Raw genomic sequence first — 13280 nt, forward strand, 5'->3', positions numbered from 1 at the left:
CTGAGACCAACTCTTGTTCTGTTCTCATAAGTTTTTCCTTGATTTAACATTTTATCTAGCTTGTGTTTTCCCTATACTCAACCTTTTTATGGTAGTCTTGGTAAGGCTAAGCTCCCTTACAGCAGAATTAAACGACGATTGTTTGTTTGGTAAATCTTTGGTCAATAAGGAAAATTTTCATTCAATTCAACTTTTTTCTTATTCTAGTTATTTTTTTTTTTCATTCAATGCTTCAACCATTTTAATTTTCTCAATCATTTAAAGCCATTGATCATACATTTGATCATAGGCATATTTGCAGCAAATGTCACAAAAATTCTCAATAGACTTAGACTCGAGGACTCATTTCCATCTTTGCTAGACTCAATATCATTGAGAGTTACAATCATTGTTTTTATTTTCTTTTTGAGTGTGTTGGCGCACATGACTTGTACGTGACCATAACCCGCATAATTTCTACATTGAATTCATATTTTTCATCTTCTTTAAGAACCCTAATATAGAAGTATTTAATTCATTTCAAACCGCAAAACTGAATGGAATTATTAAAATATTATAATTTAGTATATAAAATAGTTTGATTTAAATGGATAAATAATAAAAAAAATGGTTTACAATTTGGGGTGTGGTTTGAGCGGATAAACCAATTTAGTATATAAAAACGGATAAACTAATTTAGTATATAAAAAAATGGTTTCAAACTAAATCAAACCATAAATCATATTATTTTTTAAATATATATAAGCCAAATGACTATTTCCCACCCAACATTTAATGAAATGACATATTTTCATCATTTAAGTTTGAACAAACTAATTTTCCATTCATAAGTTAATTTATTAAAAATTTTTGCGTAAAATTGTTAAAAAAGAATTTAAAAAAAATCCTCAAGCTAAATAACACTTTATTTCTAAAATTTTATTAAATAAAATTTCTCTAATTTATATTAATTTCAATTACAAATTAAAGAAAATTACAATTACAAGTATAGATTTGGACACTAATGTGTGTAATCATATATTTGAGAGTGAACTGTAATTTTTAAAAATTTTAGGGGTATTAATGACTTTTCAAGGAGTTTTGAAAATTCAAAAAAATTTGAGATTATTTTTTAAATTTCTTAAATTTTAATATGTCCTTCAATAGTTTAAAAAACTACGGTTACACCTCTAGAAAATTAACATAATGCAACAAATTAGAGTTTTACACCACTTGTTTTTTATTATTTTCTTTATGTATATGTATTTTATATATTTATTTTATATCCTAGATAATTATAAATCAATTTTTATTTATTAAATGAAAAATATTTGAAATAAATTATTTTTTATAGATTCAAACTGTAATTTAAATGAGACTAAACTGTATGTTTTAGTTTAATTTGAAACATATAGTTTGGTTTAAAATTTTTTCAAATCGTTTTTTTCAATTTGGTTTAAAAGGTTCTTAAACATCATCAAATCAAATCATACGTGCTCCAAAAATCTAGTAATATTTCCTTCTCCAATTCTTGATATGGAATATTTTTACTAAAATTTTGCTTCCCATTACTAGCATTTATTTTTGCATGTTTTTTTTCTAAGAAATTTCACATAGTCTTTGGTCAGCATAACAATTTTGTTTTCATCAAAATTTTCCAAATCAACACCGATTCGAGCATATTATTTCTCGACCATGTGTGACGACACATAACAAAACATATTGAAATATACATGCCAACATATATTAGGCCAATCTTTTCTGCAATAATGCGAAAACAACAAAATATCCATATTATTGAAATTTAGTCGACCACGGTAGTCATTGCCTACTATTTGAATTGGTCGACCAGTTCACCAACTAATCGACCAAATTATGGATTTCCAAAATTTACTTATACACGAATTCAAGGAATTCGACCAAACTATTTTGATCTGATGGGTTTATAAAAACATGAAACACATTCTCATGGATCTTAAACGTCTTAGGCGATGCTCTTAATCAATTATCATTTAAACAATTACACGAGAACATAATATCTGAAAAAACAACCTTTTACTCACAAACCACCTAAATTCAACTGCTCAAATTAAAATTAAACTAAATTTATAAACAAATCAAAACTAAAATAATACTTCAACATGTTATATGGACCCTCAAGCATTCATATCAAAACAAAATTAAACACAAATATATTACAATTACCAAACAAACAAACAAAATTTTATCTGGATAATTTCAATACCCTCAAGCTTTGATACCACTGTTAGGTTTTCTAATGCATTATAAAACAAAAATACAAGAAAATCGTAGTGGAATTAATCACAAAAACATGAGAAGCTTGATCCCAGAATCAAAGGTTAATTATACATATAAAAATAGAAGGTCAGAAATATTCATATGTATGTTTGGAGGTTTTTTCTCTTCAAATTTGTCCCAAATATATCTTTGATTAAAATTGTTTCCGTCGTAAACTCTATAAGACTTTATGTGTCCACACAAGCTCTCAACGATGACAAAGGGACATACAGGTGCTAACATGTGATAATAGTATTGATGAAGAAAATATTTTTCCAAGGAGAGAGAGTAGCAGCAAGGAGACAAATATAAGAAAATTTTCTCAAGTGGCTAGCTCTTCAAGGTTATGGAAATAAAATGAATTCATATGACAACCCTAGTGTTTTCTTCATAGACTCTACCCCAATTCTTATGGTTAGTTGCACATTTGGATCAAACACTTTAATAATATTAATTTGGCATTTTAATTATTTTTCAAATTTTATTTTTAAATATTTTAAACAAAATTTCATAAATCTAAATTCACTAACCCAAGATAATTCGCTTTTTGTGGCTTTCACCCTAATAAAACCTCTTATGTGTGACCTATAGGGTCCCCAATATACTAAGAGTAAATAAATTTGTGATTAATCTTCAATTAATTATTTTTTCTATTCACAAACCATGAACAACCTCTACCAAGAAATTATGATCACTAAATATGCTATGAATCAGTGTTAATTGATATAATCTTTTAATGGTATGATTCTTGTGCAGTCAAATCCTTCATCATATTGGTTTCTCAACAAGGGTGGACATAGAAATAGTGTCTATCTTAATTATCTTGATTCTTGTCTTGACTTATAAAAGAGCAATTGGATTTAATTGGATTCAGGCTTCCATCCAAATCCACTTTATGGCTACAAATTTTATTGTTCATAATCGTTAATTAAATAACATCACCAGATATATTTCTTTCATACTTAAGAATGATGAATCTTATAATAATTATCTATCGCTTTGTTACACTTCTCGATGTAGCTAACTACTACTATATTTATAACCCTTTGAAAAATGCCACTTTTGGTTAGCATCAAACTAAGTAAATTGATGCACAAAACGTTTCAATGATCTCAAGTCTAAAGATCGTATGCACTACCACCTATTAGAAGATTTATTCCACAAATATTAAAGTTTATACATAGTTATTTTGGTGGATCCATCCAGTGGACATGCAATTAGCATACAATCATATGTTACACCGGGTTGACACCAAGAACCTCGACATATGAGATATGTCACCACCTTTCAGTAAGGTTGTTTAACACTATGATAATTTTACTATATTATCTGTGCCTTTGATTAGAACAATATCAATGCTATGCATATTTTTAGATTGGCCACCAACGTGTATAAGGTATTCACGATCAAGCGACATGTTGATTCCCTCGTTTCAGTTTTACCAATCCAAAAGCATTCATCAAACATATACATACACAAATTCATATGATTAACATATGAATAATTTGTTGTTTAATAATTAAAAAAGTACATTCTGGGATGATAATTACATAAACAACCTAAATAGATAGGTTTTATAGCATCTACTTTAACATGATCAAAACATAATGTCATACGATATAAGAGCAATGACTAATTGACTATAGTGTAAGTGAAAAATTGTTAGAGTAGATTTTCTAAAGTCAATCATCTAGTTGATGTAATAGTATTAAATTGTAAAATTGTATCATGTTTATATCTTTAAACTTTACTTCATTAGTTTTTACATTATGTAATTAGATTAATGTCTTTAGGATGTTAGAACTGTGATAAAGGGATTAATGTGTCATTGATTGTGAAAACTCTATGTGTACAAGTGGTGGCTATTATTAAAACATTCATAGTCTTAGCATTATTCTATCCAAGGGCATAAATAATACAATTAGTATTATCATAGTATTGATTGACTTGGTGTCAAAGGTGAAAGTGTTTACTAACAACCTGATGTAACACATAGGTGTGTGTTGAGTAAACATGTTCATGCTAACCCACCAAAAAGATTTCATATGGCTAGCAACCTTTGTATTTATGGAACATGTTTTTTAACAAACAATGATACATGTGGTTATTTAACTTAAGGTTTCTAGATTGTTTTGTACAATAATCAATACAGTGTGGCTTCAACCTAACGTAGCCATTGAGAAAGGATCATCAAAATGGTGGTAATTGGCCATTTTGAGAGATTTATTAAAACAATAGTGGATTAATAGAAAAATAATCATTCTTGGATATAGAAATAAATAACTCGGTAAGGTCTACTGACGAATGTCATCAACCACTCAAATCTTTGGCCACATGGGATTAAGTCGTCATTTAATCTAATATTATTTGGTTGTTGTTATAAAAGGTGGTCAATGCAAATTCAGGGCTATTTGAGATAAACACTTCTTCTATGCCTCAACTTTAATGATATATAGATTGATGAATGGATTGTATTGTACGATAATTATATTGTTGACAATTTCTTGTCTATTACTGACATTTCATCATCTAGATAGCTATGATACTTAGCTAGTGGTCAGTCTTGATCTATGTGTTGATTGTTGATCGATTGAATATTTATCATGAATTATTTCACTACCAACATGATTGAGAGCCTTTAAGTTATCCACATAAAGGGTAGGATAAGAAATTTAAAGGTTTTGGGTTAATAGAGTGAACTGTGTTCGGGTTATGAGATGATGATTTTGAGCTTTAAAACATTATTGGACTTTAATTAACTTTGTCCACTTAAGGAATCAAACTAAAATACCCTGGAAATAGAAGGATTGGAATGAGCTAGTAGAAAGTTGACTTTATCTAATTTTGATTAAGGATAGTTAAATATTATATTAGTGTCACATCAAATGAATGAGCATTCATGTCGACCGAATGGTCATTCCATATCTTTACTTAGCTTTATCCAATATCTTATTACATGTCCTGAGAATCAATTATGAATTTAATACGAATTTGCATGAATGATTGTGCATAACTAGAGAGTGGTTGTTCGGAGTATGTGTCATACAATTTTACCAACTTTATCACACTTGTAATGAACATTCATCCTTTTGGAAAGCCCGTTCATGAGTATGTATATAAACAAATTGTATTGCAATCTGTTTAGTTTAATCTTATTCCCATACACTCTCTAAATACTTTTTCACTCCTAAAGGTTGCAGCAAACCCTTATACCCCTCCATTGTCTCTTTTAGTTCATGCGCCTCAATCACCTTCGTGCCATCGTGTGTTGAAGTGGAGAGCGATACACACAATAGTTCATCATTAAAAGACAAAGAAGCCACCAAACATTAAAAAATATTTAAAACGCCCTATGGTTGGCTTTAAACACATGATATGCATTTGACCCGGGATATACTTCATAGATGAATTCTATGTATGAAATTTTTTAATTTACTTTGGCTGTCCTTAGTAGAATTTTGATTCTGTGACATATCCAACATTAAGGTAGTTCTATTAAATGTCAACTTTACATCACTTACCATTACTAAATCAACAAAGATAAACAATTTATAAGGAGTGTATATATATATATATATATAAACACACCGACAAAACTGTCCCCAAGTCTAGAGTGCACCTTAAGCTTAAAGTTACTAGATTTGTTCAGCCGCTTAGCAATTCCTCGAAGAAACCAAATCCATTCACATGTAACTACTCCTCTCTCTTACGGTCTATGCCAACTTCATTACACCCACAACACCCTAACTTTCTTCCCCATAAATATCATTCTATTCTATGAATCAATACGCTTTGTCTACCCTCATTATAAAAATTCCCATTCTTAAATTCCATTAAAAACGGTTGATGCGCAATAGATAGATTAAAAAAGTATGACTTCTTCCTAATGGGATTTTAAAATTAGTAGTACAATCCCACATGGAAAATGACTTCTTCCTAATATTCCAAACTCCAATCTCAAAAGTCCTCTCTCTTTTTCTTTAATTTCTTTCTTCTCATCCCTCTTCTCTAGTTTTTTTTTTTTTTTTCAATTGGAAGAAATATATAACAATAATATAAGTATACAAGCTAAGATTATTAGGTGTCAAGCCGAATAAAAATATATTACCAAATATTTTGTACCTTCGAATCCCTTACAAAGCAACCGCGTGAGTTGAGTTTCTCTGACCTTTCCTACTCCATTATAATTTCTTATATAAACCCTTAAACCTCCCATTCTTGAAACACCGACTCTATTTCTTCTTCTTCTTCTTCTTCTTCTGCAACAAAAATAAATTATAAATTCTCAATTTCTCTAGCTCAATTATGTCTGAGAAACAGCCACACTTGAATGGAGCCTATTACGGCCCATCAATTCCCCCTCCCAAACAATACCACCGCCCCGGCCGCGGCTCAGATTGCTGCTGCGGCTGCGGCTGCTGCCTCTTGAGCCTCCTGCTCAAACTCATTCTCACCGTCGTCTTCATCGTCGCCCTTGTAGCCTTGATCATCTGGCTCATCTTTCGCCCCATTAACCCCATAAAGTTCCACGTCACCGACGCCTCCCTAACCCAGTTCAACCTCACCTCCAACGACAACCTCCAGTACAAACTAGCAGTCAACATCACCATTCGCAACCCGAATAAGAAGATCGGCGTATACTACGACCAAATCGACGTCAGGGCTTATTACGAAGGACAGAGATTGGATTCGAATGAATTGAATCCATTCTATCAAGGCCACAAGAATACCAGCGTTTTAAGCACAGTTTTTGAAGGTCAGCAGTTATTGCTTGGTCAAGATCTTCAAGATTTTAACAAAGAGGAGCCTACTGGGATTTACAGCATTAATGTAAAACTCCACTTGAAGATTAGATTCAAGCTGGGCAAATTCATCAAGACTCCCAAGTTGAAGCCCAAAATCGAGTGTGATTTAAAGGTTCCTATGAGTAACTCTACTGCTGGTTTTACAGCTACAAAATGCAAGTTGGATTTCTGATTATCAGAGAGCCGATCGATGTTGTTGATGATGTTGATTGAGTCTTCAGTATTATTTTTTTCTTGCGGGTTGATTATTCATTTGTTTTTGTGCGTATAGACTACGTTTGACAATTGACATTATTTATGTTGATGATGTTTGGGGAAGGTTACATTTGTTACCTTTCTTCCTGTGAATAAATAATGAATTTATTATTTCTATATTTAGATGATTAAATATAAATTACATGTTGGGACTTATTTTATGGGCAATTACTAACCAACTTCTTCTGAGGTCCTTAACTGCAAAAACCAATTACATCAAGGAGTACTTATAATTTTTTCCCAAAGCTCGAACCAAAAATATATATACATAATATTACTCAATCAAAAAGCAAACTACATATTTTATAAAACCGAATTTTTTGTCTCAGTACCAATTGGTTGTTGTAAATGTGTTTAATTTTTTTAATTTCTCGTCATTTTATTTTTCTTTATAAGTAAACAAAAATTACAATTAAGAATATTGAATTTAATGAATAAAATTAATATAATTACAGTACCAAATCAAGGTTCAACCAAACCAAAACTGAACTTTTAATATTAAGTTTGAGTTAAGTTTGTGAAAAATTGTTGAATTTAAACTTAAGTTTGAATTCAGCCTTATTGAATTAGGCTAAACTCGAGTAAGGTCAAAATGTTTAACTTCACCCTTATTAAAGACAAACACATTTGGAGGCAAAGACTTAGCTATGCAGTACTCAACAGAGTGGGTCATGGTCTTGGCAACCCAGTGTTCCAAGTTGTGTTGTTGGCTGACACTGAAGAGTAAGAGTACACATGGCAATGGGGTTGGGTCAGCCCAATCTCCTATTTTGGTTCAATCGGCAAAATTGTTGGGTATGTTAGGTCCGTGGGTTATGCGGATTGTGCCCAAACTGATCTAATACTATTTAATTTATAAAAAAATCATTAATTATTAATCAATAGAATGGGGACTCAAAGGTTAAAATAAATTAATTTCATGGGGAAGGTACTATTCAAAAGTAATTAAAATTTCGAAAAAAATATAAATTAATATAATAGAAATCCAAAAGACATTAATAATTAATTATTAAGGAGACCTCAAAAGTCATTATCCAAAAATAATAAAAATTTGAAAAAATATGAATTTATATCATAGGAACCAAAAATACATCACCCAATAAAATTTTTAAAATGTATAATTTAGCAGGTCTACTTATAAAAACACACAAGCGGATTTGATAAACTATACGAAAGTACTATCCAAGGGCTCTTCAACTATGTTGTAAGCCCTATCATGCCAATGGATCAGCCCCACCAATTAGGCCCGTCAGTCGAGCTCTGGGCATGATTTATTGCCATATCTACTCCATAGTAGTAGGAGGTTTGAGAGTCCTGACGAGCTGGCACGCCGATAGGCTCAAGTGATCAAACCAGGTAGGGTGTTGAAGCTGGTCATTCAGTGGATTTGGGTGGGAATTTATGAAAGAGAAAAACAGGAGAACAAGTAAATTGTGGTCATATTTTGCATTTGATTTTGGCTTTTTGGATGTAGCTTTTATTTATAAAAATTATATGGAGAAGAAAATGAAGTGAGAGTTGAATTGAGTTATGGTGACGTCCGAGTGGATGGCCAATGTTGACTACATGGGGAAGATGATGAAAAATGGAGGGCGGACAATAAAATCTTTCTCCTCCTTCTTATTATTATTATAAAACAGAGGGTAGAATTGTAAGGTAAATAGTAAAATCTTATTCAAAATTGATTTGGTCGACTGATTTTATTAAATTTAATAGTTCATAAAATGGACATTTAAATTTTTGAAACTTGCAAGTGTGAGTTTAGAAATGGATTAATAAGTCTTCTGGCCTTTATATAATTTCATCCTAAGATGCATAGTATTTTATCATTAATAAAATAACAATTATTTATTTGTTATTAATATGTATATATACATATGTATGTTTGAGAAATGCATTTAGATTGATAGAATTGTAACGAAGTGATCAACATATAACTTGATTATGAAAAACCTATAAACACAAATGAGATCGATTTAAAAACATTCATAGTTTCAGTATTATTCTGACCGATTATACATATAATACGATAAGATTATCCTAGTATTGAATAACTCTACTAGAAGGTAACGACATATCTGATGTGTCAAAATTGTTGGTGTCAATCTAGTATAACACATAGATAAATGTTAACTGCATTATAACTTGAGTAACCCATCAAAGTGATTCCACATAGATGGTAGCTCTAGTGCTTGTGGAATAGATCTTCCAATAGACATTAGTGCATGTAATATTTAGACTTGAGATCACTAGAATGTTTCACACACTAATTGACATAATTTGAGACTAGCCCAATGTAGTTTTTTTTCGAACGGTCATCAGAACAATAATAGTTGGCTATGTCAAGAAGTGTAGTAAGGTTATAGTGAATCAATAAAAAATTTATTACTCTTGAGGTATAAGACAAAGATATCTTGTAATACTATTTGATAGACAACTATCTTCAATGAAATACATAGCCACATTATGAATTGGGGTTGATCTCTTAATCCAATAATACTCAATCGTTGTCTAGAGAGTTAAATAAAAAAGTCAAGGGAACTAGGTAGATACTATTTTGTACCTCAATCTCTATGAAATGTTAGAATGATGAAAGGATTTGAATGCACAGTAATTGTACTATTAAAATATTACTTCAATTAACTCTTATTTTTTATATGTTGGGTGGCTACGATGTCTTGTTCATAGTCTCTGAATAAAAAGATAATTAATTATATATTAATTATAATTTTATTTACCACCACATATTAGAAAACCTATGGGTCACCTACAAAATAAGTTATTAGCCATGAATTGAAATATTGAGGTTTAATGTACAAAAAGTAAATCATCTAAGGTTATCTTGAAGTTGTTGAATTTAGATATTTGAAAATGTGTTTTAATTTTTTATATAAATGTTAAGAATATTTATGAGTTTGATTAATATAAATTAAGAGATTGGGTTAGAGTGAGAAATACCTATTGTCTGGTGGTAAAGAATATAAAAAGGCTACTAAGTTTATCATAAGAAGGGAAGAAAAATAGGGAGAAAAGGGAGGAAGGAAATATAGATATGATATTAGATAGAACACACGTCATTTTTATCATTCTTGTATTACATTTAAACTAGTCGGAACATCGTAAATATAGGTATTCCAATCATCAGACAAATCACATAAAAACTTTGGTGTCACACCTATTTCAATTAATCTCCTCAAATATTTCACGCACTCGTAGCAGACATACTCAAGTCTTTTTAGATTTTAATTGCTGTTTATTTTGCACAAGATTTAAAATTGCATATATTAATAGATGAAAATAATTTGCACTAATAAAAATAAATAAGTTAAAATTATAAATAATATAATCAAAATTAAAATTAGTTCAGGGTGTGAAAAATAAAGAAAATTTGATTTTGAATATAAATGTTTAACTCAATTAATAAATAAATATATAGTTATAAAAAAAAATTAATATTACATTGATAATCTTTTAATAAGAGTGAGAATTAGATTACATTTTTTATTACTAGCTATATCATCAATAATGATATTTTATTAATTACAAATCAAATAAAATAATATAAATAATAAAAAATAAATTATCAAAATAATCTTTAATCTTATCAACTAAACTCCTTGTGAATACAAGGAATAATTCATGTGCAGGAAAACACCATTATGGTCTTTCTAAGAGGTGTCAATACGCTGGGCTGTGTCGACTTCAGCTCGACCTATGAGGCTAATGGGTTGGGTCAGGCCTGAGGCCCATACAATAATGGGTCTTTGGGTCAGGCTGACTCATTGATATGTGAAGACCCAATACCCTACCCATATAGTAATATGCCTTAATTGGGTCATGTTAGGCTGGCCCATTTAAACAATATTTTTTATTAAAATTTTTAAATACAAATTATTTTTCAATTATTAAAACTGATAACAGTATCCTGAATATTTTATTTATAATATCTCACATATGATAGAGGAATATCATAATTACATAATGAAAAATATTATAAATTGATAACATAGTATAAATAAATTAATTTATATACTGTATAAATTAAAAAATATAAATAAAATATATATACCACATATCATTTATCTACTCAATTTTAACATCTAAATCTCTGAATTTTTTAAAGATATCTTATCACACAATTCAGTATTTTGAAATCTTTGAATTGCTTTATATAAAATAAATAAATAAATTAAAAAATTAAAAAAAAAAAGTAACGGCTTCTGTTTTTACCACCAGGTAGAAGCCGTTTTGCTTCTACATTGGAGAAACTTGCCACAGAAGGAAAAAAAATATTTTATTTTATTTTTTACACAGTATTAGATTAAATCAGGCAAGCATATAAGTTTAGTACTAAAGCCCCAAACTCGGTCTAACAGGCCCGTGGCCTAACCCAACACGTTATAATATCGAATCAGTCTTTTTATATCGGATTTTATAATCGTGTTTTGGGCTAGGCCTCTCTTGGCCTAGCTCAGTTAACATGTCTAGTCTTTCCTCTTAATCATGCAGAAAAATTCAGCTAATACTAACGCTGTCAATACGGCAATCATCCTGATCATTGCTTCTCTGTTTATTAACAGTAACACCTAATCTATTTGTTAATTGTTCGATATTTATGAATAATTATTCATATTGTTAATTATTCCATTTATAATTAAACCATATTAGGAAATAAAATACGAATAGTCACTCAAACTATTTAATATGTAACCATAATCAAGAACCATAAGATAATAAATAAATTCGTTATTTATTCACATACAAAAACGTAACAGATATGACCATAAATAATATATAATAACAATAAAGCTATCACAAAATCCGGCAATAACAGCTCAAATAAAAAATACAAAAAAATAATCTGTATCAGGGAAATAACAAAAGAATAAGAATATCCAAAAACAATGAGAAGTCCCTAAATAATATCCCTTCTACTCATCATCAGAAATCAACCTTGCATTTCGTAGCAGTGGTGAGAGCAGAATCCACAGGAAACTTCAACTCACACTTGATAACCGGCTTCAACTTCGGCGTCTTTATCTTCCCCAACTTGAACCTAATCTTCAAGTAAAGTTTCACATCAACAGAGTAAGTTCCAGAAGTTCTTTCCTGGTTAAAATCTTGAAGATCTTCATTAAGCAAAAGCTGTTGACCCTCAAAAGATGTGCTCAAAACACTGGTGGTTTTGTGGCCCTGGTAAAATGGAGTCAACATTTTCGAATCCAATCTCGCGTCCTCGTAATAAGCCCTGGCTTCGATACGATCGTAGTAAACACCAATCTTTTTGTTTGGATTGCGGATGGTGATGTTGACTGAAAGATTGTACTGGAGGTTGTTGCTGGAGGTGAGGTTGAACTGGGTTAATTGGGCGTCGGTGACGTGGAACTTGATGGGATTAATGGGACGAAAGATGAGCCAAACGATCAAGGCGGCAAGGGCGACGATGACGATGATGGAGAGGATAATTTTGAGCAAGAAGGTGAAGAGGCAGCAGCAGCAACCGCATCCTGAGCCACGGCCGGGACGGTGGTAGTGTTTTTGGTGGGTGGTGGGTGGTGGGATGGCCGGCCCGTAATAGGCACCGTTCAACTGGGGTTGTTTCTCAGGCATAATTGAAGGCCGAAAAATAAAAACAAATTAAGCAGAAGAATTAAACTAAACTGTTTTGCTCAAGAAGAATGAATGAGAGAATGTGTTTGAAGAATGAGAGGTTTAAGGAGTTATATATAAGAAGTCATAGGAACGTGGGAAAAGGAAAAGAGACTTGAACTAAACCACCGCGTGTGCGTGTGTAATTTTCCAAGTAGAAGAAGGAACACGGCAACTGTCTGCGTCAGTTAACGCGGTTGCGTTGTAGGCGATTTAAGAAAGAAACGACATTACTTGGTAATTTCCTTTTTTCTTTTTATATATAAAAATAATGTTGAAACTCTCTTTGTTGAA

General features: G+C 30.8%; 2 protein-coding genes across 2 annotated transcripts; one reads left to right on the plus strand and one right to left on the minus strand.

The window, feature by feature from the left end:
- Positions 1-6463: 6463 nt before the first annotated feature.
- On the plus strand, positions 6464-7456 carry LOC123227129 (NDR1/HIN1-like protein 3). The gene has a single exon (XM_044651816.1). The coding sequence runs from the start codon at positions 6583-6585 to the stop codon at positions 7252-7254; it is 672 nt and encodes a 223-aa protein (XP_044507751.1). The 5' UTR covers positions 6464-6582; the 3' UTR covers positions 7255-7456.
- A 4612-nt stretch (positions 7457-12068) lies between these two features.
- LOC123226901 (NDR1/HIN1-like protein 3) lies at positions 12069-13043 on the minus strand. Its single transcript, XM_044651464.1, has one exon. The coding sequence runs from the start codon at positions 12945-12947 to the stop codon at positions 12279-12281; it is 669 nt and encodes a 222-aa protein (XP_044507399.1). The 5' UTR covers positions 12948-13043; the 3' UTR covers positions 12069-12278.
- Between the last annotated feature and the right edge of the window lie 237 nt (positions 13044-13280).

This window comes from Mangifera indica, chromosome 10, assembly GCF_011075055.1.
Source record: "Mangifera indica cultivar Alphonso chromosome 10, CATAS_Mindica_2.1, whole genome shotgun sequence".
Taxonomy (NCBI): Eukaryota; Viridiplantae; Streptophyta; class Magnoliopsida; order Sapindales; family Anacardiaceae; genus Mangifera; species Mangifera indica.